The 24,609-nt window shown below is 50.4% G+C and overlaps 1 protein-coding gene across 1 annotated transcript; it reads right to left on the bottom strand.

Moving 5' to 3' along the window:
- Positions 1-5,001: 5,001 nt before the first annotated feature.
- On the bottom strand, positions 5,002-24,123 carry Il17d (interleukin 17D). The gene is made up of 3 exons (XM_021203723.2): positions 23,981-24,123; positions 23,303-23,598; positions 5,002-5,836 (listed from the first exon to the last, which is right to left on the bottom strand). Exons 1-3 carry the CDS (start codon positions 23,993-23,995, stop codon positions 5,530-5,532), a joined length of 618 nt encoding a protein of 205 aa, XP_021059382.1. The 5' UTR covers positions 23,996-24,123; the 3' UTR covers positions 5,002-5,529.
- Between the last annotated feature and the right edge of the window lie 486 nt (positions 24,124-24,609).

Genomic DNA, 24,609 nt, shown 5'->3' with positions numbered 1-24,609 from the left:
TAGTTTTATGTCTGTAAAGTTTCAGGAATCAAACACTGATCGTTAGTTATAAGAGGAACCCACGTGAGCACTGAAGCGAACTCAGAAAGGAGGTCAGTGGGGAGGAGCCGTGGCAGGGGCTCATTATGCATATTCTAATTCAGCATGTTATATAAGTGATAGTCATCAGAGGAGGAGGCTTCAACTGAGAAAACGTCTGTAGGCAAGCCTGTGGGCATTTACTTCATTAGTGGTTGATGGGGGAGGGCTTAGTTCATTACAGATCTTGCCATCCCTGGGCTGGTGGTCCTGGGTTCTGTAAGAAAGCAAACTGAGCAAGCCATGAGGAGCAAGCCAGCGAGCAGCACCCCTCCATGGGCTCTGCATCAGCTCCTGCCTCCAGGCTCCTGCCCTGTTTGGGATGCTCCTGTCCTGACGTCCTTCAGTGATGCACAGTGATGGGAAAGGCCAGCCAAACAAACCCTTTCCTCCTCAATTTGCTCTTGGCCATGGTGCTTCATCACAGCAATACTAACCCTGATTAAGACAAGGCCAGAGAAGATGGGCTGGCTACTGTCGCTCTATCCAGCCTGTCCTGACAGTCAGAGGAGAGGTCAGGCATGGCTCTCACATTCCCAGACAGCATCACTTTAAAAAGTGCTAAGTTTTTACGAGCTATCTGGCCCATTGTTTAAAATGTTCTTTAAGCAATAGTCCCTTATTGTTTCTATGTGAACCAATTTGCCACAAATTCCTTAAGACATTAAGTGACAAATTATGTCTAGAAATGAAATGTCCAATTTAGGAATTGTGAACAGCTAACAGCAGAGAAATCAGAAACCGACTTGTCCTATAAGCTGGGATTTTTCAAGCTGTGCAGCTTGAAAAAGAGACGCCTAGAGATCCAGGTCAGGAAGCCCTCGATGCCAGGCCCCGCCCTGCCCCGCCCTCTGGCGCAGTAGCTTGGACCAGACCCTCAAGTATGCAAGGCCATCGCTCCATCAGCTGATCGAGATCCTCAGCCTCGTAACTAAACAAGCTTGTTTAAGACGCAGCCAACATGCTTCGTGGCTTCTGGACCCTTGATGTTGCTTCAGCAGTGGTAAGTCTGTGTTCATACATGACCTGTTTTTGAACCTCATAAAAGCCTGCAGCTGTTTCTGCAGCTCTCAGAACACGTTGGACGCATTCCTGTGGAGGTGCTTTGGCGAGTTTGAGCAGCAGGACCAGGAGGCGTTGTCTCTCTCCACTCATTCTGCCTGCATCACAACAGCAGACAAACACCCAACATTGTGAATGCTCAGAAGCAACTTCGCCTCTCACACTTTTTTATGTGGTTTGAACGTCAAGTGTCCCCAATAGGCTCATGTGTCTTTCTCAGATGATCAAGTTCTAGGCCAGCCTGGGCTACAGGAGACCCTGTCTCAAAAAAAAAAACATGAAAACAAAACAAAAGAAAAAAAAAATCCTCTATCACTGTAGAAGGCCCGGTGGTCCTTGTGCTAACAGATAAGCCCTGGGAACTTAGAATGTTAAACATACAGGGGTGTTCCTTCAAAGGAACAGACAGAACCTGTTATCTGCCCAGAAGGCTAGAACATGGTTAATAACATGGTAACCTTTGCACTATCCATGTGACTCACACCACACCAGATCCTCCCCAGACCCTTATCCTGAGCTTGCTTTTCTCAGGCTTTACAGCCCATCTTTATGGAAGGTGTCACATGTACTTACAAAGAGTTTCAATGTAGTCACGTAGAATCTTTATTTGGTTTAATTTATGCTTTTACTGTGTACATGCAATTGAGCTGTCACCAGGAAACTTTTCACCAAATTGTACTGTGCTCAAATATGCTGACTCCCAGACACTGAATCAAGTACAGAACTACCTTCTTGCTTCGTGTGGGTTATTACTCTGTAGTTGCGGTTGTCGTCCGTGTGTAGCACACCACTCAAAGCGAAGGCAGGCCCCTCCTCCCGCACCCGCACAGTAAAATGTCCCACGGGAGCTGTCCTAAATGGGGCTCCTGTCAAGATGGACTGCACGGCATCTCAGCCTGCATCCCTCACAGGAGCTGCAGGAGCACTCCTCGGAGACGCACTGCCTCGGGAGAGATCCACAGCGCGACACATTTCCTGCCTCAGCCTACGGCTTTCGTGAACACCACTGCAGGAGCCGTCCACAGTGGCAGCATCTCCTTTCCAGCTTCCCGCCCTACCCAAAGCAGCCCCACAGAGATGGGTGCTCAGAAAACCTGGTTAGGACTTCTCACTCTTTAANACAAGGGCCCCATGCAGGGAAAGGGGGATGAAAGAAAGCCACCAATCCCTGAGCAGGAACACCCACCAATCCCTAATTGTCCCCAAACACCCACCAATCCCTGAGCAGGAACACCCACCAATCTCTGAGCTCCTCAAGCTCAGGACTTGAAATCCCACCAATCGTCACTCTGGAAATCACTACCCTGAGAAGCTCGGCTCCCTCAGAAATCCTATAAAAGCACTGCCCCGTTGTCCAGTTCCCTGTTGTCTGTTCCTGGAGCAGAGGGCAGCTATCCCTGGACCTTCCAATAATTCTCTTTCATGAAATTTCCTGTCTTGTGTGACTCTCTCATCCGAAGAGGAGGATGTGGAGGGGAGGAGCTGAGCCCCTGAGACCTCAACTCAGCTGGGGATAGCCTCCCTTAGGAGCTGCAATGCCTCTGCTAAGGCTTCTTCTCAGAGCTCTGTGGTTCCTGGGCTTGCATGTCTCAGGATGCCCTTCCAGTGGGAGACTGTCCCACCTCAGAGCTGTGTGACTCCTGGGCTTCTGAGTCCCAGGATACCCTTCCATCTGAGCAGAAACACTTACAGTGGTGTTCATAGAGACCCCCACAACCATATACCAGCAATTTCTAAACCCTGGATAATTAAGACCCTGCATATACCTTTGTCTGTACATGCTTGGTCTCTCATTGGCCTAGGGCTCATCAATCATACCCATGTGGGCTAGCCACAGAGCTCTGGAGAACCCTGAGTTTTTCTCTCTTCTCTCTTCTCTCTTCTCTCTTCTCTCTTCTCTCTCCTCTCTCTCTCTCTCTCTCTCTCTCTCTCTCTCTCTCTCTCTCTCTCTCTCTCTCTCTCTCTTTCTGCTGTTGTTGTTTTCAAGACAGGGTTTCTCTGCATAGCCCTGGCTGTCCTGGAACTCACTCTGTAGCCCAGGCTGGCCCGGAACTCCTCCTGCCTCTGCCTCCTTCAGCAAATCCCACTGGCTTGTACCACCACAACCAGCTCTTTGTTCTTTTTTGAGACAGGTGTTACTGTGTTTCCCTGACTGGTCTGGAATCTGCTCTGTAGATTAGGTTGGCCTTAAACACACATCTGCCTCTGCCTCTGGAATTAAGGTTAAGTGCCACCACACCTAGTCTACACCTGACATCTTGCATGTGTGTTCTGGATGGAAAAGTTCTCAAGCTTATACAATAAGCACCTTAGTGACTGACCTATGTCTCCTGTTTTTGTTTTGTTTTGCCTGTCACCTTCATACTTGGGTAAAGTTTGATTTGTGAAGTAGACACAATTGGAGATCAATAACAATAGCTAATAAGACAATTATAATAATGACCTGTGATTAAAACCCTGCACTTCAGAAGGCTCCCATATAAAAATATATGGAACAGGGTCTTTTTGTGTTGCCTATTGGCTAAACTAAAAATGATCCTCCTGCCTCAGCTTCCCAAAAAGCTGCATCTGTGTGGTGTGAGACAGTATCTCTCTGAGGTCCAATCTGCTATCAAACTCATGGCAGTTCTCAGCCTTAGCCTGCTACCTGATGGGATTATAGCTGGCTATGTCACCACACTGGCTTCAGGGCCATTATTAAGTAAAATAAGTCACTTGAATACAGGTTCTCTGACATCGTGACAGATGATCTTTTATCACTAAGTGACTCCCAAGTGGGCAGCATATACAGAATGGAAACACTGGGCAGATGGGTGACTCCCTTTCCAGCAAGAACTAGTGTCAGACCCCGTCAGCGTGTAAAATGATGTACAATTTAAAACTTAAGAATTGCTTCTGGAGTTTCTCACTTAGGAGATGGTGGATCCTGGAGGTGGGGCCAGTAGGAGGGGTAAGACACTAGGGGCATGCTTTTGAAGAATATCTGGGAACTCTGGGTTTTCCTCTGTCTGCTTCCCAGTCACCACGAGGTAATGCTCTGTGCCAGCTGCCCCCAGCCATTTATGTTCCTTGCCAGGAGCCCACAGCATCAAGGTCTGATGCTCTGAGCAGATAAACTTTCTGCTTCAAGCAGTGTTGCTGAAGTACTTTAACTCAGTGACAGATCTCGATGCTGTAACACTTCCCAGATGAGGAAAGAAGCCCGGAAGAGAGCCAGCACGCGGCAGCCCAATTCCGTTCCAGCAGCTCCTGTCTTAGTTTAAGAAAGAGTCTGTGTCTTGTCCACAGTTGTTGCCCAAGAGTTTGGGGGCAGGAACTGAGCATCCAAGAGATATCGTGTTAGCTTCCTGTGTCTCTAGCACCGTGCCTGAGATAAGTATTAGAGCACAGGTGCGCTTGGGCTCACAGTTCTAGAGGTTCCAACTGGACATTAATGGGACTTGTTTTGGGTCACTGGTAGGTTTGCCAGACGGTGGCACCAAGGAGCCTGTGACAGGCAAAAGGTGTAGGGATGAGTGCAGGCGACAGATTCCCCCTGGGCACATCTGCAGTGACCTAGGGACCTCCCTGAGGACAGTGAGCCAGAAGAGGGTGTGGCTCACAGATAGAGATCCTACTTAGGATGTGCGAAGGCCCAGGTTCCCTCCCAACAGCCCAAACACATTCACCCAAGCAACATCTGGGAAGAAACAGAGTGTACCCAGCCAGGGAATCCTTCTGCCACTGTTGTTTTAGAGATTGTAAAAGAAGGTGCTGAGGAGGAGCAGACTTCCCACCTCGGGGTGTTGGGGCTCCCTGAGAATTGGCTAAGACGTCACATCCTGCCTTCTGCCACAAATTAAGACCAGTGGCTTTCGAATGTGAAAGAATAACACCAAAAGCTTTAATCTTCATAAAGTTGAGACCATCCATATGCTAAAGAACAAAGGGGAGTTTGGTTCCTGGCCCCCCACATCCCTCCCTCTCCACGGACCTGGGAGGTCTTCGGTGCCCAGATCCGGAGCACCTACATCACCTTAGTAAGCCTGGGCCACGGGAGGGACTCAGGGACAGGGCACAGTGCAGCAGAAGGAAGTTCATCTGAGCACCACAACTACTGCGTACTCGGGAATCCTAGTAGAGGAAAACGGGATGTGTATGGTGTGCTTGTATATCAAAGGAGTTTAAAAATAACATGCTCGCTCTAAATTACTAATATGAAAATGGTTTCTGCCACTATTCAAAATAGTAGTAGATATGTAGTGTCTTCTTTGAAAAATATATTTAAAGCTTATGTAGCAGTCCTTTTGGAAAAATTGGGCAAAGGCCAGGGATCATGGGGTGGGTTTTGTCAGGGCCAGGGGACCTGAGGCACGCAGAAAGCTGGGCCATGGCGGGCAGTCCCTGGCATCAGCGCCCCGCAGGCCTGTCGGCGGGCCCCAGCATCAGCTTGTCCATGCTGGAGTTCGCACTGTCCGCGGACTTGTCCGGCTCGGGCACGCAGGTGCAGCCCACCGGGATGGTGATGTAGTGTTCGGCGTACACAGAGCGGCCGCCCGCGCAGGCCGCCGTGCGCCGCAGCACCACGGCTGGAGAGAAGACGGGTGTGCTGCGAAAGCGGAAGTCCTCCTCCCCGTAGAGCCCGGTCAGGCAGCCTCGGCACAGGCAGTAAGCTTCGGGCAGGTACCTCGGAAAGCGAGCGGGGTCGTAGGAAATCCTGCAGACAGAGCGAGAGAGTGAGGGCCGGAGCAGGAGCATCACGGCCAGCTTGGGTTACATAGCAAGCCTGGCCAAATGAAGAAGACCTGAGAAGGCTGGATCTGACAACGCAACCCGCAGTAAGCACCCTGGAAGAGCCTGTCTGGAACACTAGGCCGTGAGCCCTGACCCGGAAAAGATTACTCTACTATGGCACTTGACCTCTATCATTTCAGATGCTGAAGGCAGCATGAATCACTATCCCCGAGTGCCTGTAAAACTACCCTCTGTCGAAATCACTAGCGCCACACACAGGTGACCCTGCATCAGGACAGGTCATTCTCCTGAGCTGCCATGTCAGTTCTGAGGAGCCATCTCTGTGATCCCAACTTCCAAGCCTACTAGGCTCTGCAGGTCCAGATGTGTTCCCTGAGGGAGGTAGGCAGGGACCAGTTCCTGACACACCTGTGCAAAGGCCATGAGGTGACCCTGTCCAGATGCATGCTCTCTAAAGGAGCTAAAGCAACACACAGCAGGGGACAGAGAGCTGGCTGGCCAGGGATATCTGAAAAGTGGAAATGATGGCTTAAATTCCATCACTTTGATTTTTCTCCAATGCTTGCAAGTTTCAACTCAGATGCCAAATGTAAGCACTTCCAGGTCAGCCTATGGCCAAATCTCAGGGGAGCTACAACGGTGGCTCACTTGGAGACAAAATCAACCCCCAGAACAAGAGCCTGCTTTTACAGAAGCCACCTACACAGCTACAGAAACCCAGGGGGTCATCAGGAGGAGCCTGAGACCCTTCTTGAATGTCCCCTTGCAGAAGCAAGGGTTATCCCCACTGCGTGTGAGACTTCTGTGCCTAAATCCACATCCATTAACCTACCCAGCTAGAACACAGGCAATCTTTCCTCTGGGCAGAGTTCTAGAGACCCTCATATCCATCATCATGGCTTTGACCTTGGCTAACATGTCCGGAGTCAGACACATCTGAAGACCCACTATGCACCAAACAGTGGCCTCTGAATCTAGTGAAAAAAAATGGAGGCAGGATGGAGAGATGGAGAGGGGACAGGCTTGGAGATCTTTCTGTTCTAACCTGGGGATGTGAGGGACGGGGAAGGGGGCATGACATTCCTGCAGAGGACGGTATCCATCCAAGGACATGCTTTCTCCTTACTACTAATGAGGGCACTTGCCAACAAAATAGACCTCCCTTTGAAAGTTCACTCAGAGCACACATGCCATGGAGGGGAACCGGTCTGCAGAAAGCAGGCACTGGGAACAGTGGTGCTGTCTGGGGGAGAGGTACCTGGGGTCAGGAAGGCCTCCTGGGCCTAGAACTGTTCAACTCCCTTTTCGCACTGTTTCTAGGGACCAGAGAATGGTCTAAGTGAAAGCTGACGACTAGGGTGGAGATAAATGCAATCCAAGCCAACCCTGACCCCGCCCTTCGATGCTCCCCTCCAGCACAAAGTCTGCAAATATCCACTTCTGAAGTCTGTTGCTGCTGTTTTCTCAGCTCCACCATCAGGAGTTTGGGAGCAGAATGAGCCTGGCGAGGCCTAGCTGGGACCCATCTGTCTCCTGACGCTCCCTCTCACTGAACATATGAAGGAAGAGGAAGTCCTAAATAGCTCGGATGCATAAGGTCTGTAATTATTTCCAACGTTTATCCAACGCATAGAACTCAACTCAGTTCTATTTCAGGTATCTGGAATCCAGGCAGAGCACCTATGTAACACCCAAAGGCGTGTGGCGGAGATGAGCACAAGTAATCACATGGACTGAGTGACCCAGAGCGAGAGGGAGAAGGGCATGTGGAGAAGAGGCCAAAGTCAGAGTTGGGCAATATGTCACAGAAGGGAGAGTACAAGGTGGGAGGCGTCAGAGAGAAGAGTGCGGCTGTGTCAGAACTTACACGATAGTCAAGGATTAGGATGGGACCCTGACAGGTTTCCCTGAGTGATGTAACCCAGCGAGCAACCCTTTAGAAAGATCCCTCGACTTCCTGGTAGAAGCACGTGAGGGACAAAGAGGGAGATCTTGGTCAAGGATAGATGTAGTTAGATATGGGAGTGTGTGGAGGGAGAAGGATGAGGGCAGGAGACACCAGCGTTTGAAAAGCAGTAAGTCTGAGTACAGAGACTAGAGCTCCAGGCTGAGAAAGGCAGAGCCTAGAGATGGAGCCGCTCAGAGTTCCAGTGAGGATGGAGCCAGCTCACCAGACAGGTGGATAGAGAAGATGCATCAGTCCACCTGCTGGAGCTATAACATAACACTAGAGGCTGGGTAATTCATACAGAAGAAGACATTTACTTGGGTATGGTGGGACATCCCAGCCCCGGGGAGGTAGAGGCAGGAAGATCACAAGTTCAAGGTCAGAGTGGACAGCATTGTATGGCTTGGTTTCAACCAAGAGATGTTTATTTAACATTTAGCTCAGTTGATTTTGGAGTCTTAGAAGCTCAAGAACATGGCATTCTCGAAGCATTTCACATGATGGGGCAGATCAAGTGGCAAGACAGACCAGTCACTGCAGCTCAGATTCCTTTCATTATGAAGCCATTGATGCCAACATAAAGTGCTGTGGCCCAATCACTTCCTTCCCAAGCCCACCCGAACAAACCGTCAACACATGAACTCAAAGAACGAGCGTCTTTCTTTCCTTTTCTCTTTTCTTTGTTTTTGTTTTGTTTTTCGAGATGGGGCTTTTCTGTATAGCGGTGACAATTCTGGAACTCACTCAGGAGATCAGCTTCCGCCCAGTTTGTTTTGTTTTCATGAGACAAAGTGTCATTATATAGCCCTGGCCATACTGGAACATGCTATGTAGACCAGGCTGGACTCAAATTCAGAAATATCGCCAGGTGTGTGGTGGCACATATGTTTAATCTCAGCACTCAGGAGGCAGAGACAGGTAGGTCTCTGTGAGTTCAAGGCCAGACTGGTCTACAGAGTGAGAGAGAGAAAGAGAGTTCTAGGACAGCCAGGGATACATGAAGAAACTTGTCTTTTTTTTTTTTTTTTTTTTTTAATTTTTTTTTTTTTTTTTTTTTAAAGATTTATTTATTTATTTATTATATGTAAGTACACTGTAGCTGTCTTCAGACACTCCAGAAGAGGGCGTCAGATCTTGTTANGGATGGTTATGAGCCACCATGTGGTTGCTGGGATTTGAACTCCGGACCTTCAGAAGAGCAGTCGGGTGCTCTTACCTACTGAGCCATCTCACCAGCCCGAAACTTGTCTTGAAAAACAAACAAAAAAGAGATCTATCTCTGGCTCTTGTGTGTCACCACTCCTAAGCTTGAAATTACTTTTAAATGAAGAGCCCCCCCAATTTTTTTTCAAAAAACATTGTTATTAAATCTCCCTCATGGGAGAGCCATGGAAATCTACACCTGACTGACCACAGAGGGCATCGGAGTTAATGAACTAACAGTTGGTGTGTTGAGACACCCTGGTCTGTGTGGCAATGCCCTTGATATTTGGTGGTTTGTTCACCAATGCAGACTGGTCATGACCCTGGGTACCCTGGTGACCTGGGCAAGGATGTGGAACCTGCTTCTAAGATCACACAGGCCTGCGGACAGGCAAGACCATGGGCATCAGGCATTGGGACCATAGTCAATTCCAGAGGAGGGTCTGGGAAATGCTACAGGGACCTGGAAGTTGAAGTATAGGCTTCGGTAAGAGGAGAGCCAGAGGAGGCTGCAGACAGAATACAGTGACACGAACCTGGACCAGAAAGGAGATGACTGTTGCAAAAAGTCCCATGGCTGGAGCGATGTGCATGACGATTAACAAAGGGCATGGGGGTGTATATATGTATGAGTGTGGAGGAGAGAATGGCTGTGTGTGCACATGTATTTGTGAACAGAGGCATGGGAAAAGGTTGAGTGTGAGTTATGAGTACATGTATGTATGCAGATGTGAGGCTATGCAAGCATGTGTGGTACATACATGTGAGGCTATGCAAGCATGTGGACATAAGCATGTTCAAATGTGTGAGCATGGGAGACTGAGAATATATGTATGTATGTGTTGAGTCTGTGAGTAAGACCATGAGCACATGTTGTCATGTATGTGATGGCAGGCTAGGGAATCTGGTGGGTGGTACGGGGTGTATAACAGTCTTGGAGCCGGAGCAGAGGACAGGAATTTAATCTCACAGTTCTCTGAATGTGGAAAGAAGACAGACCACCCAGCATCCAGAGAGACTCCCGGAGAAGCCAAGGAGCCTCTCAGAAGAACTACAGAGCTGAGGCGCCTCTCTTTGACATTTGCTTGCCCTGAGACCATCATCTATCCAATTCAATATCAACCAACATCCTGGGCGTCCTTTGGGAACAGCCAGCACTCAGGTGTCACTCTGGTTAGTTTTGTAGGTGAGACTATTCCTGCTTGGGTATCTGATAGCCAAAGGCTCATCCAACTAAATATATCCATCCCAATGCACCAGTTGGTCCCCAAGCCAAGGCTTTGTGACAAGACACTCCCATATATCATCCCCACCTGCCACCTGGGATAGAATGTAGGAACAAGGGGTGTTTTCAAAATATGTCTTTGACACCTACATTATGAGGACAACATAGAGAATGCCCAACATAGAGAGCAGATGTGCCACTCATGGCAGTGACTCTCACTCAGAGGGACCCGCACGACAGAAGGGGAAGTGGCCCTTGAGCTGGCAGACACCCAGCTTCCTGCCAAATCAAGAGAAATCACCAGCTCTGTGGGAAAGAATGAGGCTTCCGCTGGGACCCTTTCTCTTCCCAAACATGGACATACAGCCCAGCAGAAACCACGCCTGGCCTCTGAGGCCAGTCTCCTGTCATCTCTGAGTCTGCTGAACACTGCCCTGTGCAAACTTGGCCTAGGACTTGGTTAAAACACATCAAGTTTTCCCCACTGACGAATCAGTGGTGTGGCCCTGGCTCTGGTGAGTGACAGCTGTCGGGGCTTAATCCAAGAACAAAGGACAAGCCCTCCAGAGATGATTAGAGGTGATGGAAGCTGAGCTCTTGGAGGAATTTAAGTGACAGCAGAGACAGAAAAAGAGCGCTGCCCCTGGGGCCTGGACGCAGTAGGAAACAATTCTAAGCTGTCTGGAGGCGGAACTCAGAGAACAATGAACACATTCCCGGGAGGAATCTGTCACCTGATGTGCGCTTGTGAGGGCCAAGTGTAGTCTGGCAGCCACTGGCACAGTCTCCCACTTCACAAAACATTTCCATTTCAAAGCAGCGGAGTCCTAGTAAGACTGATTCTCTCTGGGCAACCCAAAGACCCCCATTCCCAGGCACCAAGCTGGGGGGGGGGTCCTGCTGGGGAAGCACCCATGAGTAAGTGGGGACAAAATGGGCAGCCTGACATCATACACACTAGGGGTTAGTGAATTCAGCCCAGCAGACTTTCCAGAAAAGGCAGGGACCTGTCAGATATAAGTCCTGGAAAGAAAATGTTGGTACAGTCTAGTCACCGGCCAGTAAACCACAGTGGTCGCTGATGCTGCCTACTGAGGGAGGTGGCCTGACAGAAAGGCTACCTCTCAAATTTCCTGAAGGCCCTTAGACCAGGCTTGAGGCTCCAATGTCTTGGGAAATTTCCCTCAAGCACGTGTATTCCTTTAGTCCGCTAACATCAGCACATCTCAAACCAAAATCTCAGCCAACCCTGAAACGCACAGGGAAGGGAAAGAAAGGCCCGGAACCTCAGGACACATCCCAAGGAGCATGAGGGGCTTGAGTCTCCAAGAGACTGGAAGGGATTAAAAGACAGTGGGAAGGAAGTCTGGGATGATGTGTAACCACCAGGGACCTCTAAGGGATAAGCGGCTTCCCTCAGTAAAGCTGAGTGAGTGAGGTTCCTCTGAGAAGGCCCTGTCAGTGCAAGACAGGAGACACAAGCAAGACTGCTGGCATGAAGTTTACAGAACACCTGTGTGGCTCTCACTGAAAATGCAGGTTCTGGCAGAGTGTGGTGTGTGACACACACATGACCATGTAGCACTCAGAAGGCTAAGGCAGGAAGACGGTAAGCTATAGACCAGCCCAGGCTGCACTGGGACCCTAGTTCCTGAAGATGTGCCAATCATCTTGACTTGTTTGTTAGATAATTCACTCACGTATTGAAACCTTACACGTGGTGCTTCATGGATATGCATAATTATTGTGCTAATAAAACTTAATCTTAGAAGAACAGAAACAATTACGGTTCTCTGTCTTCTTGTCCGCCCTCGGAGTACACGGCTCTGTGCTTACTCGCTGTCTGTCCAGTGGCCTGCTCACTTAAACGGGGCATCTTGTTGAACACACAGATATATGTCTGCATCAAGCAACAGTGTCTGGCCACAGCTGCACTGGATGGCTAGCCAGTGTTACCACGGACAGAGTGTAGCAGCTGGTGGCCAACAACTGGATGACACATTTTCCCAGTGCCTTTTCTGTATGACCAAACCAGCCCACCCAGTCCTCCTCGCTAACTGTCGTTCACACAGAAGGTCATTATAACCCGAGCTGGCACTGCCTCGTGGTGGCTGTAGGACTTAGTTGTACTTCACTGGAGCACATAAGTGAGTTTTTTAAAAATAGCAGTGCTCTTCCCTCACCCCTAGAGAGTCTGAATTAATTGCTCTGGCGTGGGACCAAGGTGTTGCTATTTTTTTTAAAGAAGCCTCCCAGATCACTCTCACAGAGAGTTCTGTTCAGTGTTTGCTCTCCACATTTAAGAAAAATGAAGCCAGACTTGATGGTGCACACCTGCAATCCCAGCATTTGGGAGGCTGAGGCAGGAGGATTGCCACAAGTCCGAGGTTAGCCTGGGCTATATAACAAGACCCTGTCTCAAAACAAAAAGAAGTAATGAATTCAGGGTTTGACAGCTGGGTTCTTCTCTGTGGGAGAAGCTTTAGGCTCTATTCCCAGCATCGGGGGTGGGCTTGGGGGGAAACTATCTAACCTTCCATTTTATCTTTGGAGTTAGCCCTGCAGCTGGGGTTGGCAGGAGCCATCACACAGGAAATCTCCCTGTACATAAACTACTGTCCGGTGCTCCACGTCCTGGACCAGTGTGGGCTCTGTGAGGGAAGCAGGGCTAACTGGGGACACTGGAGGCTACAAACAGCTTCTTCCCTCTAGGGGGAAGCTGTGGCCAGTAGGCCCATCAGCTCCTCCCTTCTTCCATTTGCTAAGGCCCCAGGGAGCCAAAGAGCTGCCGTGTCTGCTGCCAAGAAGCACTGAGAAAGGCGTTTCTGGCCCCTAAGAGAAAACACTGCATTTCTCATGAAAGAGGACATGGAAAAACTCAGCAGGGATTGCAGCAGTCCTGACCGGAACGCAGATCCCGCTTCACCTGGCCAGGGAGAGTTAGAGGTCAGCCCTTCTCTAGCTGCTGCCATCTGAACCTGGCAGAGCTGAGGCTGAGCCTGCGGCAGCTCCAAAGCAAATGTAGCTCTCCTACCACCCAGCAAGTTCACTGCTACCGGCAGCGGGAAGGCTCACCTGCCCACCTTCCTCTCACACACGCGGGGAAATAGAGGTCCTAGAATGATGGCACCTGACCACCTGGGTCAGCCTCGTTGTCTTCAAGGCAGTGACCACAGTGTAGTCTAGGGACACAGAGCGTCCCGCCCCACACCTGGTACACAGTAACGGTCCAACCTGGGTATCCACTTGTTCTGTGTAAAACCAATTCACCAAGTGGCCAAGTGAGACGACAGGACAGAGTATCAGGAAAGAATCTGGAAGTTCATGGTGGTGGGGCCTCCTACAAGGAGAGAATGGAATGAGCCGAACAGCCCAGGCTTCCCGAAGGCTTTCCTTCTTTTGTCATGGCAAATGTGACTCTGAGCAGCTGGGAAGCACCTCTTCAAAGGGAAAACGCACTCATGCCCACAGGATGGCTAGGCTCTCCAGGGGAAGCTGCAGAATGTGGGTCCAGAACCATCTTTGATGTTCCCGACCTTGGAACGATGGGGGAGGAGGCTGGATGTGTGAGGGAGGAGCCCACCTGGTCTGTGGCGCCAGCTGTCCCCCTGGAGGGGCAGTTCACAAATACCAGCCTCTGGCCCCTTCCTTCAACTCTAAGAGCCCCTGGTATTTTCTCCTTGACAACGCAGTCATTCGGGGAGACGTATCCTCTGTCCCCCACCTTTTTAACGTGCCACTTGTGGAGGACAATATCAGAAGGAATGTCACTTCGTGGCCCGTGTGGGACCGCCTGCATTTGCCCAAATCCTTCTGTTGGCACGGGCACCCACATTTTATTCAGGTGAAGAGCGTTGAAAGAGGTATCCGGAGTGAAATACTGTCATCCTCGCTGGCAGCTCTCTGCATGCTAAAGTAAAGCCCCAGCCCTGCGGAGCCACCAGCCATCAAAGCCGACGGTAATCCGGGAACAATGCTCCATGACAATGTTTTTATTTTTATTCCTTGACAGGTGATAGGTGCGGCGGGGCTGGCTGGGTTCTGAGAAGCCACTGGGGTTTGTCCTTGAGCAAAGTCAAGGTCATCTGTCCATTAAAATACATACATACATACATACACACACGCACATATATATATGTATATATATATATATATGTGTGCGTGTGTGTATAAATGTGTATGTACATAAGTTCATATGTATATATAAATTCATATATATATGTATATATATAAACATACACACACACACACATATATACATATATGTGTATATATATGAAAACACCAACATCTCTTACTTAAGCTGCTCGGGAAAACAGTATACCTCCTTTTCTACAGTGACCAATAGGGATGAAAGCATTATGAAGACCCCAGCCGGACCTAAGGCATTCTCTTGGGTGTTTGTCCCTCTTTTCCTCACAGAACATTAGCCTAGTAAGCTGCTGTAGGAAGAACGTCGTGCCTGCTCATCCAGCACATTAGATAAAACAGGATCTCCATCTTCCTGGAAGACAGAGAGGTCTGTGACGTTATCTCAAGGTCATTTGGAGCAACCCACAGTTATGGAGCAGAGACACGGGAAAGAGTGAACTTCCCAAGGCAAAGCTTAGTTATGAAAGGACCCTCCATCCCAAATTCCAAGGAGATGAGAAGCCCTGGGCCACCATTTGGCAGGATGCTTGCGCTGTGCTGCCCCCTGTTGGCCAGTGCCGCCTCTGCAAGAAGTGATGGATCCCTGGGCCCAGAACTCCGGTCAGTTTGCAGAATTCTGTACTCCAGCCTTGGCAACAAACAAACAAACAAACAAAACTCTGAAAATGCATGACAGTGAAAGGGTGTGTTTTTAAGTAGCGACTAGGAACGTTTTTGAAGGGTAGGTATTTTAAAGGGTAGAGGATAGTTTCCTCTAACATTCAACCTCAGATTCTCCTTAACCCTCAGCCACTAGATACCTTCCTGGAAATGTGCCTCCCCGTGCCTGAAACTTCAGAGTTCATTGCTTATAAACTAAAGTTTGAGTTATAAATTAGGTTCTCTAGGTTAACTAAAACAGTCAATACTACAGTATGTGACTCTCAACATGTCATTGACTTTGAGACTCACGCTTCTTGTGAGGAGATGCAGTGTCTACATGAAGTGAAGTGAGGAAGGCTAGTGTGCTGACACAGCACTAGGTGACTCTTACAGAGTCACTTGTACACAGCATGGCAGTGTTGGGATACCACTGTGATAGCTGAGAAGGTTACTGTGTGGCTGCAGAGAGGGCAGAGCGCACAGCGTGTTTACACTGCGCAAAGCGGTAGTTCATGTCCCGGAAGGACAAGGTTTCATGGCACTGCTGAGGTTGCCTGCGTTTGAAACATATGGGTTTCTGGAATTCCCCCTTTAGTATTCTCAGGTCACAGTTGGCCCTGGGTAATTCAAGTCACTGGGAAGAAAGTCACGGAGAAGGGAGGTGAAGGCAGCGGTGCTCTTGATTTCCTTACCGTTCTCTAACGTTACATGTCTTTGATGTTTAAGTCAGCATAAAGCTATGTAGGCCAAGAGCCTCGAAAACATGATCCTCCTGCATCAGCCTCCTGAAAGCTGGATGGTGGGTGTGTGTCATACCACCTTACTGCCTCTGATTTTTAACTTTTCTTTTCTCTTTCTTTCTTTCTTTCTTTCTTTCTTTCTTTCTTTCTTTCTTTCTTTCTTTCTTTCTTTCTTTCTTTTTCTTTCTTTCTTTCTTTCTTTCTTTCTTTCTTTTCTCTCTCTCTCTTTCTTCTCTCTCTCTTTCTTCTCTCTCTCTTTCTTCTCTCTCTCTCTCTCTCTCTCTCTCTCTCTCTCTCTCTCTCTTTCTTTCTTTCTTAAAGATTTACTGGGCAGAAAGAGGTGTGAACAGTACCAGTGCTCATAGCAGCATTCGGGGCCAGTGGTTCCCCTTGTTCCAGTAAAGGCCCTGTAAAACCCTTGTTAACATTTGATGGGTAAATGTGGCCTTAGGTTTGGGGAAGCTGGAATAACTAATTGACACCTCACAGCGTAAGAGGGTTGCTTAGATGAGCCATCCTTTCTGTTAGCCTGGCCTTTCCTTCTAGGCCTTTATAAATCAGCACCCACAGAGAGCAGACCACAGCTTGTCAGAGCCCAAGTTCACCGGAATGCCTGGGCCATCACCGGGCAGGGGTAACCTTGTCTGCTCACTAGTATAGTAACTGGCGGCCATATGAACTGCATAAGTACATTTAGAGAGAAGTTTCTCCATACACTGAGACTATGCTGCAGGCCTATAGACAGATGTTCAGGTGATTCCTTAATCCCTTGCTAAGTTACATCTTCAAACATCTTGGTGGCCCACATGTCTATTTTAAAGTCACCTGTCCTCGCCAACCTTGGCTCTCAGTACTGTTCCACTGAGATGTTTGAAGAGGTGGCAGGGCCACCCCCAACAGGGTGGCACAGGGCATCCAGGGTGTTCAGGACAGGGTGGGCTATAAAAAGTCATCAGAGCCCAGGTTCTGGCTGACGTAAATGGAATGCCTTCCTGTGGAGAACTCTGGAAAGCAGAACTTTGAACTTGGAAGTGACCTTGGAAGGAAGGAAAGTCAAGGGCATATGACCCCCCACCCCGCTTCCAGAACAGTACACACACCAAAGAACGCCTGCAAGGGGTTAAGGGGTCGCCCCAGCATCTGCCCACAGGCCTGTGGCACATTTACTTACAGTTGGTCACCAAGAGCCAACAAGTTTTGTTTGTTGTGAAATAAATTTAGATGTAGGCTCTTAGAGGAGGAAAGGGTATACAGAAAGGCAACAATGCCTCAAAATAAGCTATTTTGCATTATTCATATCCTAGAGAAAATATATTTTTAGCCCTCTACTATAAGAATAAACAAGCTAAAATTGCTTAGAGCGCCGGCAGGTGTTTATCTTTGGGGTGTCATCATACAAGCTGGTGTGTTTTTAAGTGGCAATAACCTCCAGTGTCCCCGCAGTACATTTCTGAATATATTAAGCTGCTGTTTAAAAAATGTTCCTGAGCAGTCAAGTTGATTTATTTTTGGCATTTTTGATTTTGAAGCAAAGGAGAAACAAACATATTTTGCCACAAGGTAAATGAGAAAATATTTGTATGTTCCAGGAGATGAGTGATGCTTTCCTAATAACATACCAGGAACTGGGTGGAGGAAGTCGAGGTGCCCAATACCCCAGGTCCTACTATTTTGGGTCTTTCACCTGGCGATAATCTCTTGCAGTCTAAGCTGTGACGTCATCAGAGCTCAGCCCAACAACCATGGAGCCACGGGCCTCTAAGAACCCCACTTCGCTGTCTATAGCACCCCTTCTGTGAGCCCCCAGCCCCTTCAAACAGAGGCTCTGGCTGTCTTTCCAAGGCTGAAATTGTGTTTCTGCAGCTTCTGCCTTTTCCTCATGCTTGGGAAACTTCCCTTCTCTAGGTTAACAAAGACAACATCTTCAGTTGACACAGTAGCACAGGTCTGTAGTCCCAGACACTCGGAAAGCTGAGGCAGGAGGATCACTTAAACTCGGGAGTTTGAGACCAGTCCAAGCAACACAGTGAGACCCTTTAAAAAAAAAAAAAAAAAAAAAAAAAAAAAAAAACCCGCAGGTAGGTGCGGCACCTCAGCCTTTAGTTCCTGTGCTCTGTGAGTTCCAGACCAGCTGGGACTATTGAGACCCTGGCTCAAAGAAAGGGAGGGAGGGAGGGAGGGAGGGAGGATAAGTGGCTATTATTATGTATGTGTTATGTTAATTTCTCTTTGAGCACAAATGTGGCAGGTGCAGGTCAGAACTTTTCCCTTCAGGGATGGCGACTGATCTACTGAAGTGAGCTGAAAGCTATATCCTTTTTCATAGCTGTTTTATGCTATGATGTCTTGGTGGACATCATGGTGCCTTCCACCCTTGCCACTACAGCAATGACTAATGTCCTTTCCCACCAGTCATCTGGTGTGTGGACACCTGGATTTGCAGGAGAGATGCTGGTAAGCCGAATCATTGGGTCAAAGTGATGTGACTGATGCTGTGCACCTGCGACCTCGGGAGGTGGAGGCAGGAGATCACTTGAGCCCAGAGCATGAAGCCAGCAAGATCCCGTCTCAAGACATATTTTTGATAATTACAGTCCCTGTTTCCTCCTTCCCAAGTCATCCCAATTCACACCCCTCGACTGTGCCAGGATGTCGGCTTCCTTCTTCCCCCGCCTTTGTCAAGCAGCTCCCCGATGACGGCTGCACAGAACAGTTTCTCGCTCTGGTTTCCATGTGTTTTGCTCCCTTGAGTGCAGTAATCTTCACTGAGAGAGAGAGTCAGATCACATGATCTTCCTTCCCTGCTTGTGCCCTGACCTTGGCCCACCTTCCCATGATGTCACTGGCTTTATTGGTTTGTGGGAGCTCATTGGGAAAGTAGCCCTTAGTGACATGGGTTGCCTTGCATGCTTTTATTTCCACAAGACAGCACAGCATGTAATTATGTAACCATGTTTCTTGGTCTTATCTTTTATGGTGTCTGGGGCTGTGAGCTACTAAACAAGCCTCCCCCACACCAAGATTATAAATAAAATTGTTCGTGTTTTTCTTCCTCTTTGTGGCCTTATTTTTCACACTTAAATCTTCCAATCATCTGGAATTTGTTGTCACACAGGAGTGAGATCCAACCATATTTTCTTCCAACTGGAGACCCAGCTGTCCTAAAACCAAACAGCCAGCCGATAGCTCAGTGCCTGCTTTAAAACCTGAATTCCACCTACAGTGATCTTTCTTGTGCTGTGGTATTTCTGACTCTACATCTGTTTTCCTACCCATCTTCCTGAGCTTCTACTTTGCCTATAGGGATGTGGGCATCTCAGGCCTCCATCCCCATAGGAGATGTCTCTGGGAATCTAGAAGAAAAGCAAGTGCCCCAGACACTCGGGAACCATATACGCAGTAGTGTAGAATATGTACAGAACCTCTCAGACGCTCCTGTAGACTTCAGCCATCTCTCCAGGCTTGCAATGTGACCTGATCTAGCCATGCTCTGAATGCTGCTGTGCTGTGTGGGAGTCATGATGGAAGAGACTGCACATACTCTGCCATGCAAGCTTTCTCAGATAATCTTGCAATGCAATCGGTTGGCTTTGTGGATGCACAAACCGCAGGTCAGAGGAAGGTGGAGAGCACCACCTCTGCAGCTGGTACTATATCCTGCACCTGAGCTGGTGGGATTTGTGCAACCCTCTCATAGATGAGCCTCTGCACTTCCTGGAATGCACTTTTTCCCCCTCTTCCCTTCTCCCTCTTGCTCTGGCCCCGCTCTCTTCGGCCCACAGTTTTTTTTATTTTAGATCCCATAGATCTCATTATGGATGGTTGTGAGCCACCCATGTGGTTGCTGGGATTTGAACTCATGACCTCCAGAAGAGTAGTCAGTGCTCTTACCCCCTGAGCCCTGGAATACACTTTTTCTACCCTCTTTAACTCAGGAGGTGAGTGACAATGGAGGAAGTGCCCAGAGAGGCAGGAACCAGGGCTGGCTTCAATAGCATCTGCAACAATGGCCCTGCATGGTCCCCTGAAGCCCAGCTTAGGCTACCCAACCCCCCATTTTCTCACAGGGCAGATGGGGGTGATAACTCACCACTGCTGTGAAGACTGTGGATGGGATAAACAAGGGGCCTGAAGCTATGTGATCTGCGGGTGGCAGATGGGAACAGTCCCCCCTCTTCAGTCACCTCAAGTAGGGGGGGTGTCACCAACCACTTCCCTCCCTGCCCCTTCCCTGCTTTTAGATGTGGCCATGGAAGAAACAAGTTCCTATAGCAGGACCAGCTTAACCTCCCATGTAGGATGCTGAGGGAGTGGAGGATCTCCAGTCTCTCTCTCTCTCTCTCTCTCTCTCTCTCTCTCTCTCTCTCTCTCTCTCTCTCTCTCTCTCTCTCTCTCTCTCTCTCTCTCTCTGTTTGTCTCTCTCTCTCTCTCTCCTCCCACATCTCTCTGTGTCACCTGTCCCTCCCAAAGGCAGTAAGACTCAACAAGCTCAAGACTTAACTCCATCTTCAAACATCTCTTAGGGACTATGCTCTACAGCCTTGGTCAGACCCTAGGAGACGTGCCTATAGAGAGAGAGGACTTGAAACCTGCTGTGTGTTACCCGTGTGTGTTTTGGCCAGCCTCAACTCCAACACTGTGTCCCAGTACAGAGCTAGGATTTGTTACAGAGGGTCCCCCATATGGACCCACTTCCATGTGGGTGGAGCTGTGAGAAGGGATGCACCACAGGTGGGCTTGGCCTGAAGAGCAGCCAGGTCAAGGGCTGGGTACCTGGGGGAGGGGCTGCTGCTCAAGGGAACTGATAAGATTGGCCACAGCCTTGACTCAGGACATAGTTCACACCCCTGATACCCTCCACCCTTTTCCTGCCACTCAGGCTGCCCTTCCTTTTCAGTAGCCTTGTTCCTCTCCTGTCTCTTTCCACTCTGCTGCCTCAGCTGCGGCCCTCACTGTCTCTTGGAAGCGCTGCAGCATGCCTGCTGGGCCCTGCATCTCTTACCTGCTACAGTGTGTATCTTAAGTTCCTTCCTCCTACTCCCCCCCTCCCCCTCTGCAAAGGCTTGATCCTCAGGGTGCTGCTATTGGAAGGTTGTGGAGCCTCTGAAGGTGGGACCCAGCTGCTGGAGGCCTTTGTGTGCTCTAAGGAGACTGGCACTCTGACCACTTCCTTTTTCTCTGTCTTTTCACGTCTCAGGAAGGAGGTTTTGCTCTGCCACACACCCCTGATACGCTGCCACCTGGTACCCCACTAGAAGCCTAAAAGCAACAGGTCTGCCTGATCATGGAGTGGCATCTCTAAAACTGAGCCAACCCTTTTTTTTTCTTTTTCACTTTATTACCTCAGCTGTTTGTTTTATAACTTATTTCCGTACTTGTTTTCTGTTATCAGGTGGTAACCTTGTATGTGGAGGCCAGAGGACACTTGCTTGGGGTCTGTTCTCTCTCTATTCTGCGGGTTCTGGGAATCAAGCTTAGGTCCTTAGGCTTGCCAGCAAGTAACTTTATCTGATGAGTCAACCTGTCCGCTCAGGTATTTATTATTATTATTTTATTAGATATTTTCTTCATTTACATTTCAAATGCTATCCTGAAAGTCCCCTATACCCTCCCCTCACCCTCCTCCCCTGCCCTCCCATTCCCACTTCTTGGCCCTGGCATTCCCTTCTATGATGCATATAAAGTTTGCAAGACCAAGGGGCCTCTCTTCCCAATGATGGCCGACTAGGCCATCTTCTGCTACATATGCAGGTAGAGACACGAGCTCTGGGAGTACTGGTTAGTTCATATTGTTGTTCCACCTATAGGGTTGCAGACCCCTTAGCTCCTTGGGTACTTTCTCTAGCTCCTCCATTGGGGGCCCTGTGTTCCATCCAATAGCTGACTGTGTGCATCCACTTCTGTGTTTGTCAGGCACTGGCATAGCCTCACAAGAGGCTGCTATATCCAATAGCTGACTGTGTGCATCCACTTCTGTGTTTGCCAGGCACTGGCATAGCCTCACAAGAGGCTGCTATATTAGGGTCCCTTAAGCAGAATCTTGCTGGCATGTGCAACAGTGTCTGGGTTTGGTGGCTGATGATGGGATGGATCCCCTGGTCGGGTAGTCTCTGGATCTGCCCAGGTATTTTTTACAGTAAGGGCAGACTGACTAATAACATCTCTGGAATACAGGAGGGGATCAGCGTACAGTTTTAGAAATCAAGAAACATGTATTTCTGACACTCAGAAGGAGCTCTGTGAGTTCGAGACTAGGTTGGTCTACATAGAGAGTTCTAAGACAGCCAGGGCTAAAGAGACTCGACTCAAAACAAACAATCAAACAAACAATCTGCTACTGGGGTGGGACGAAGCTTGGCGGTGGAACACTTCCTAGCAAATCTGAGGCCCTGGGTTCCATCTCAAGCACAAGACAAACCACAAAGCCCCTCTGGTAGCTCGCTGTAGACGCTACATCCTTCCTCTCCTCTGCCTGCCTTTTTCTCTGTCTTCTCACTTCCCAGTAATGTTTTTTTCCTTCCCTTGAGTCCACTCCCATCCTGGAAAGGCTCCCGTCTAAGGTGCCTATCTTTCTCATCTGCAGGATTGTGTGAGGGCTCCCTCATCAGTGCTACTTATGCCTTCTGTCCCGGGCATCTGCCCAGTCCACTGTGGCGATGCTCTTTCTGCACACCCCCACGCTTCCCTTTGGCATGCTCTGCTTTTGACACAACACCTGGATTAGGCCATCCTCAGAATCTTGCCCCTTCTCTCCACAGACTTGAATGTCACTTTCTCCTTCAAAGGAGGGTTCTCTTCCTCACTCAACTTCAAGCTACCTTACGCTGGGAACTTTGCTTCTCACCTGAGGTTCTGTCCCCATATTAGTTTCCCCAGACACTCAGAGGCCGTGCCTCCTAGCTCTCAGCGCCCCAGCACTTCTAGATTACACTCCTACAGGCCTCCTGTAAAAAAGGGTCATGTGGCCTGCTTCCTCATGGTGTATCTGGCAGAGAATAGGTATTTATTGCATAACAAATACAGAAGCAGCATTTCTTCAAAAAAACGTGACAGACCTTGGTAGAAACCAATCGCTCCTAATTTAGTTATCCCACCTGCCCCTCCTAGCTTCTCCCTGAGCTCTAGGACCAGTAGACACCGGCCTTACCTGGCCTGCCTCCCGTGGCTCATCCCAGTAGCTCCACCCGGCCCCACCCATCACCTCCACCCGCTCCTCAGACCCCGCTCCTCCGGTACCACTCCACCTCACTAGCACCACCCGACCGTCCTGCCACTCCCTTCCGGCTCCAGCCGACCCCACTCCATCCCGTCGTTCCACCCGAGCTCCCTCACGACCCCCTTCCTTCAAGCACCTTCCACCTTTACCGCCCCGGTGGCAGCCGGGCCCCGCCCAGGCCCCACCCGACCCCGCCCCATCCCACGTGCTCCGCCCCGCCCCTCGGCCCCTCCCTCCCAGGACTCCACCCTGCCCCACCCTCCTGTTCTGCAGGCCCCGCCCCTCCCGCCGGGCCCGCTCACCTGTACGCCCAGGGCGACACGCTGCGCAGGTTGGTGGGCGGCCGGAAGCGGCGGTCGGCGGCCCTGCCCCCGGCCGGGCAGCTGGCATTGCGCGCCTGCTCGCGCGGCCCGAGCTGCAGCGTGTGGTGGAAGGCGCTGAGCACGCCGGCCGCCAGCCGCCCGTACAGCTGCTCCAGGAGCTCCTCCGGCCGGTCCGCGCAGTCCCGCGGCCGCGCCGGGCGCCTCCCGGTCCTCAGCGCGCCCGCCGCGCGGCCCGGCGCCAGCGCCAGCAGGAAGCCGACCGCGAGCATCCAGACCTGCGGGACAGGCCGAGCTCAGCGTCGCGGGACCCGCCCGACGCTCCGCACACCGTGAGGCCTTCCCCGAGCATGGGCGCCGCGCGGGCCGGCCCCCGAGCGCCGTCCCCGCCCGCCCGCCGCCCGCGCGGTCCCCGGGGCCCGGCCCGCCGCCGGCCCGCGCGCCCCCGGCCCCCGCCGCCGCCGCCGCCCAGAGCCGGAGCCCGCGCGGGGGGCGGGTGCGGGGCGCGCGTGCACGTGTGCGTGTGCCTGCCGGGCTGCTGCGCGGCGGGCTGCGAGTGCCCGTGAGACGCCTCTCCGGGCCGTCCCGCCGTCCTCCCCCGTCCCTTTGCCCCAGCCCGGCCTCGGCCATGCCCTCGCCGGTACCCCCGAGGGCGCTCACCAGTGTCCCCAACATCGCGTCGCCGTGATGCTTCCCAGACTTGTTAGGAGGGGGGCTGAAGGCGCTTCTGCGAAGTAAATAACTAAAGGCGCCGCACACGCGGGGCGTGTGGCCTGCGGGCTGGGTGTCGCCCCTACAGAAGTGGACTGGCGGTCCGCCTGGCTGGAGGAGGAGGAGGTGGTGACTGGCCTCGACGCCTCGGCACCGACCAGTGGGGCCTCGGGGATGCAGTCGGGAGGCCGACTTTGGCTCAGAGGAAACGGATTTCTCTAGGCATTGAAGCGGTCCAGGAGCTGGACAGGCCACTTGGAAATGAATGAACTCCAACCTAGAAGGACTCTCCTCCTTGCGGCCACTTCCTCTTCTGAGATTTCATAGTTCGAAGAATTATACAAGAGATTAAAAAACAGTTATGTTCTGTGAGGCGAGAGGAGGCTGTTTTCCCTTAAATACTCATAAAATGACTCCATGCCTCTTATTCAGCTAAGGGCCGAGTAATAAATACCTTCCCCCACCTGACACATGCTGTAAATGGGCATCTCTTGGTCTAGTTTTACAGTGTTGGAGAACTCAGTCATGGTAATTAATTGTGTGAGCAGACATGTAAAATGAGCCTAAAGTTCTGTGAA

This window comes from Mus pahari, chromosome 8 (genome assembly GCF_900095145.1).
Source record: "Mus pahari chromosome 8, PAHARI_EIJ_v1.1, whole genome shotgun sequence".
Classification (NCBI taxonomy): Eukaryota; Metazoa; Chordata; class Mammalia; order Rodentia; family Muridae; genus Mus; species Mus pahari.
This window is presented reverse-complemented; position numbering and strand designations above follow the sequence as displayed.

Coding starts and splice junctions, on each gene's coding strand:
- Il17d (XM_021203723.2), bottom strand. Junction 5,837..23,302: donor GTGTCGCCCTGGGCGTACAG/GTGAGCGGGCCC, acceptor CTCTGTCTGCAG/GATTTCCTACGACCCCGCTC.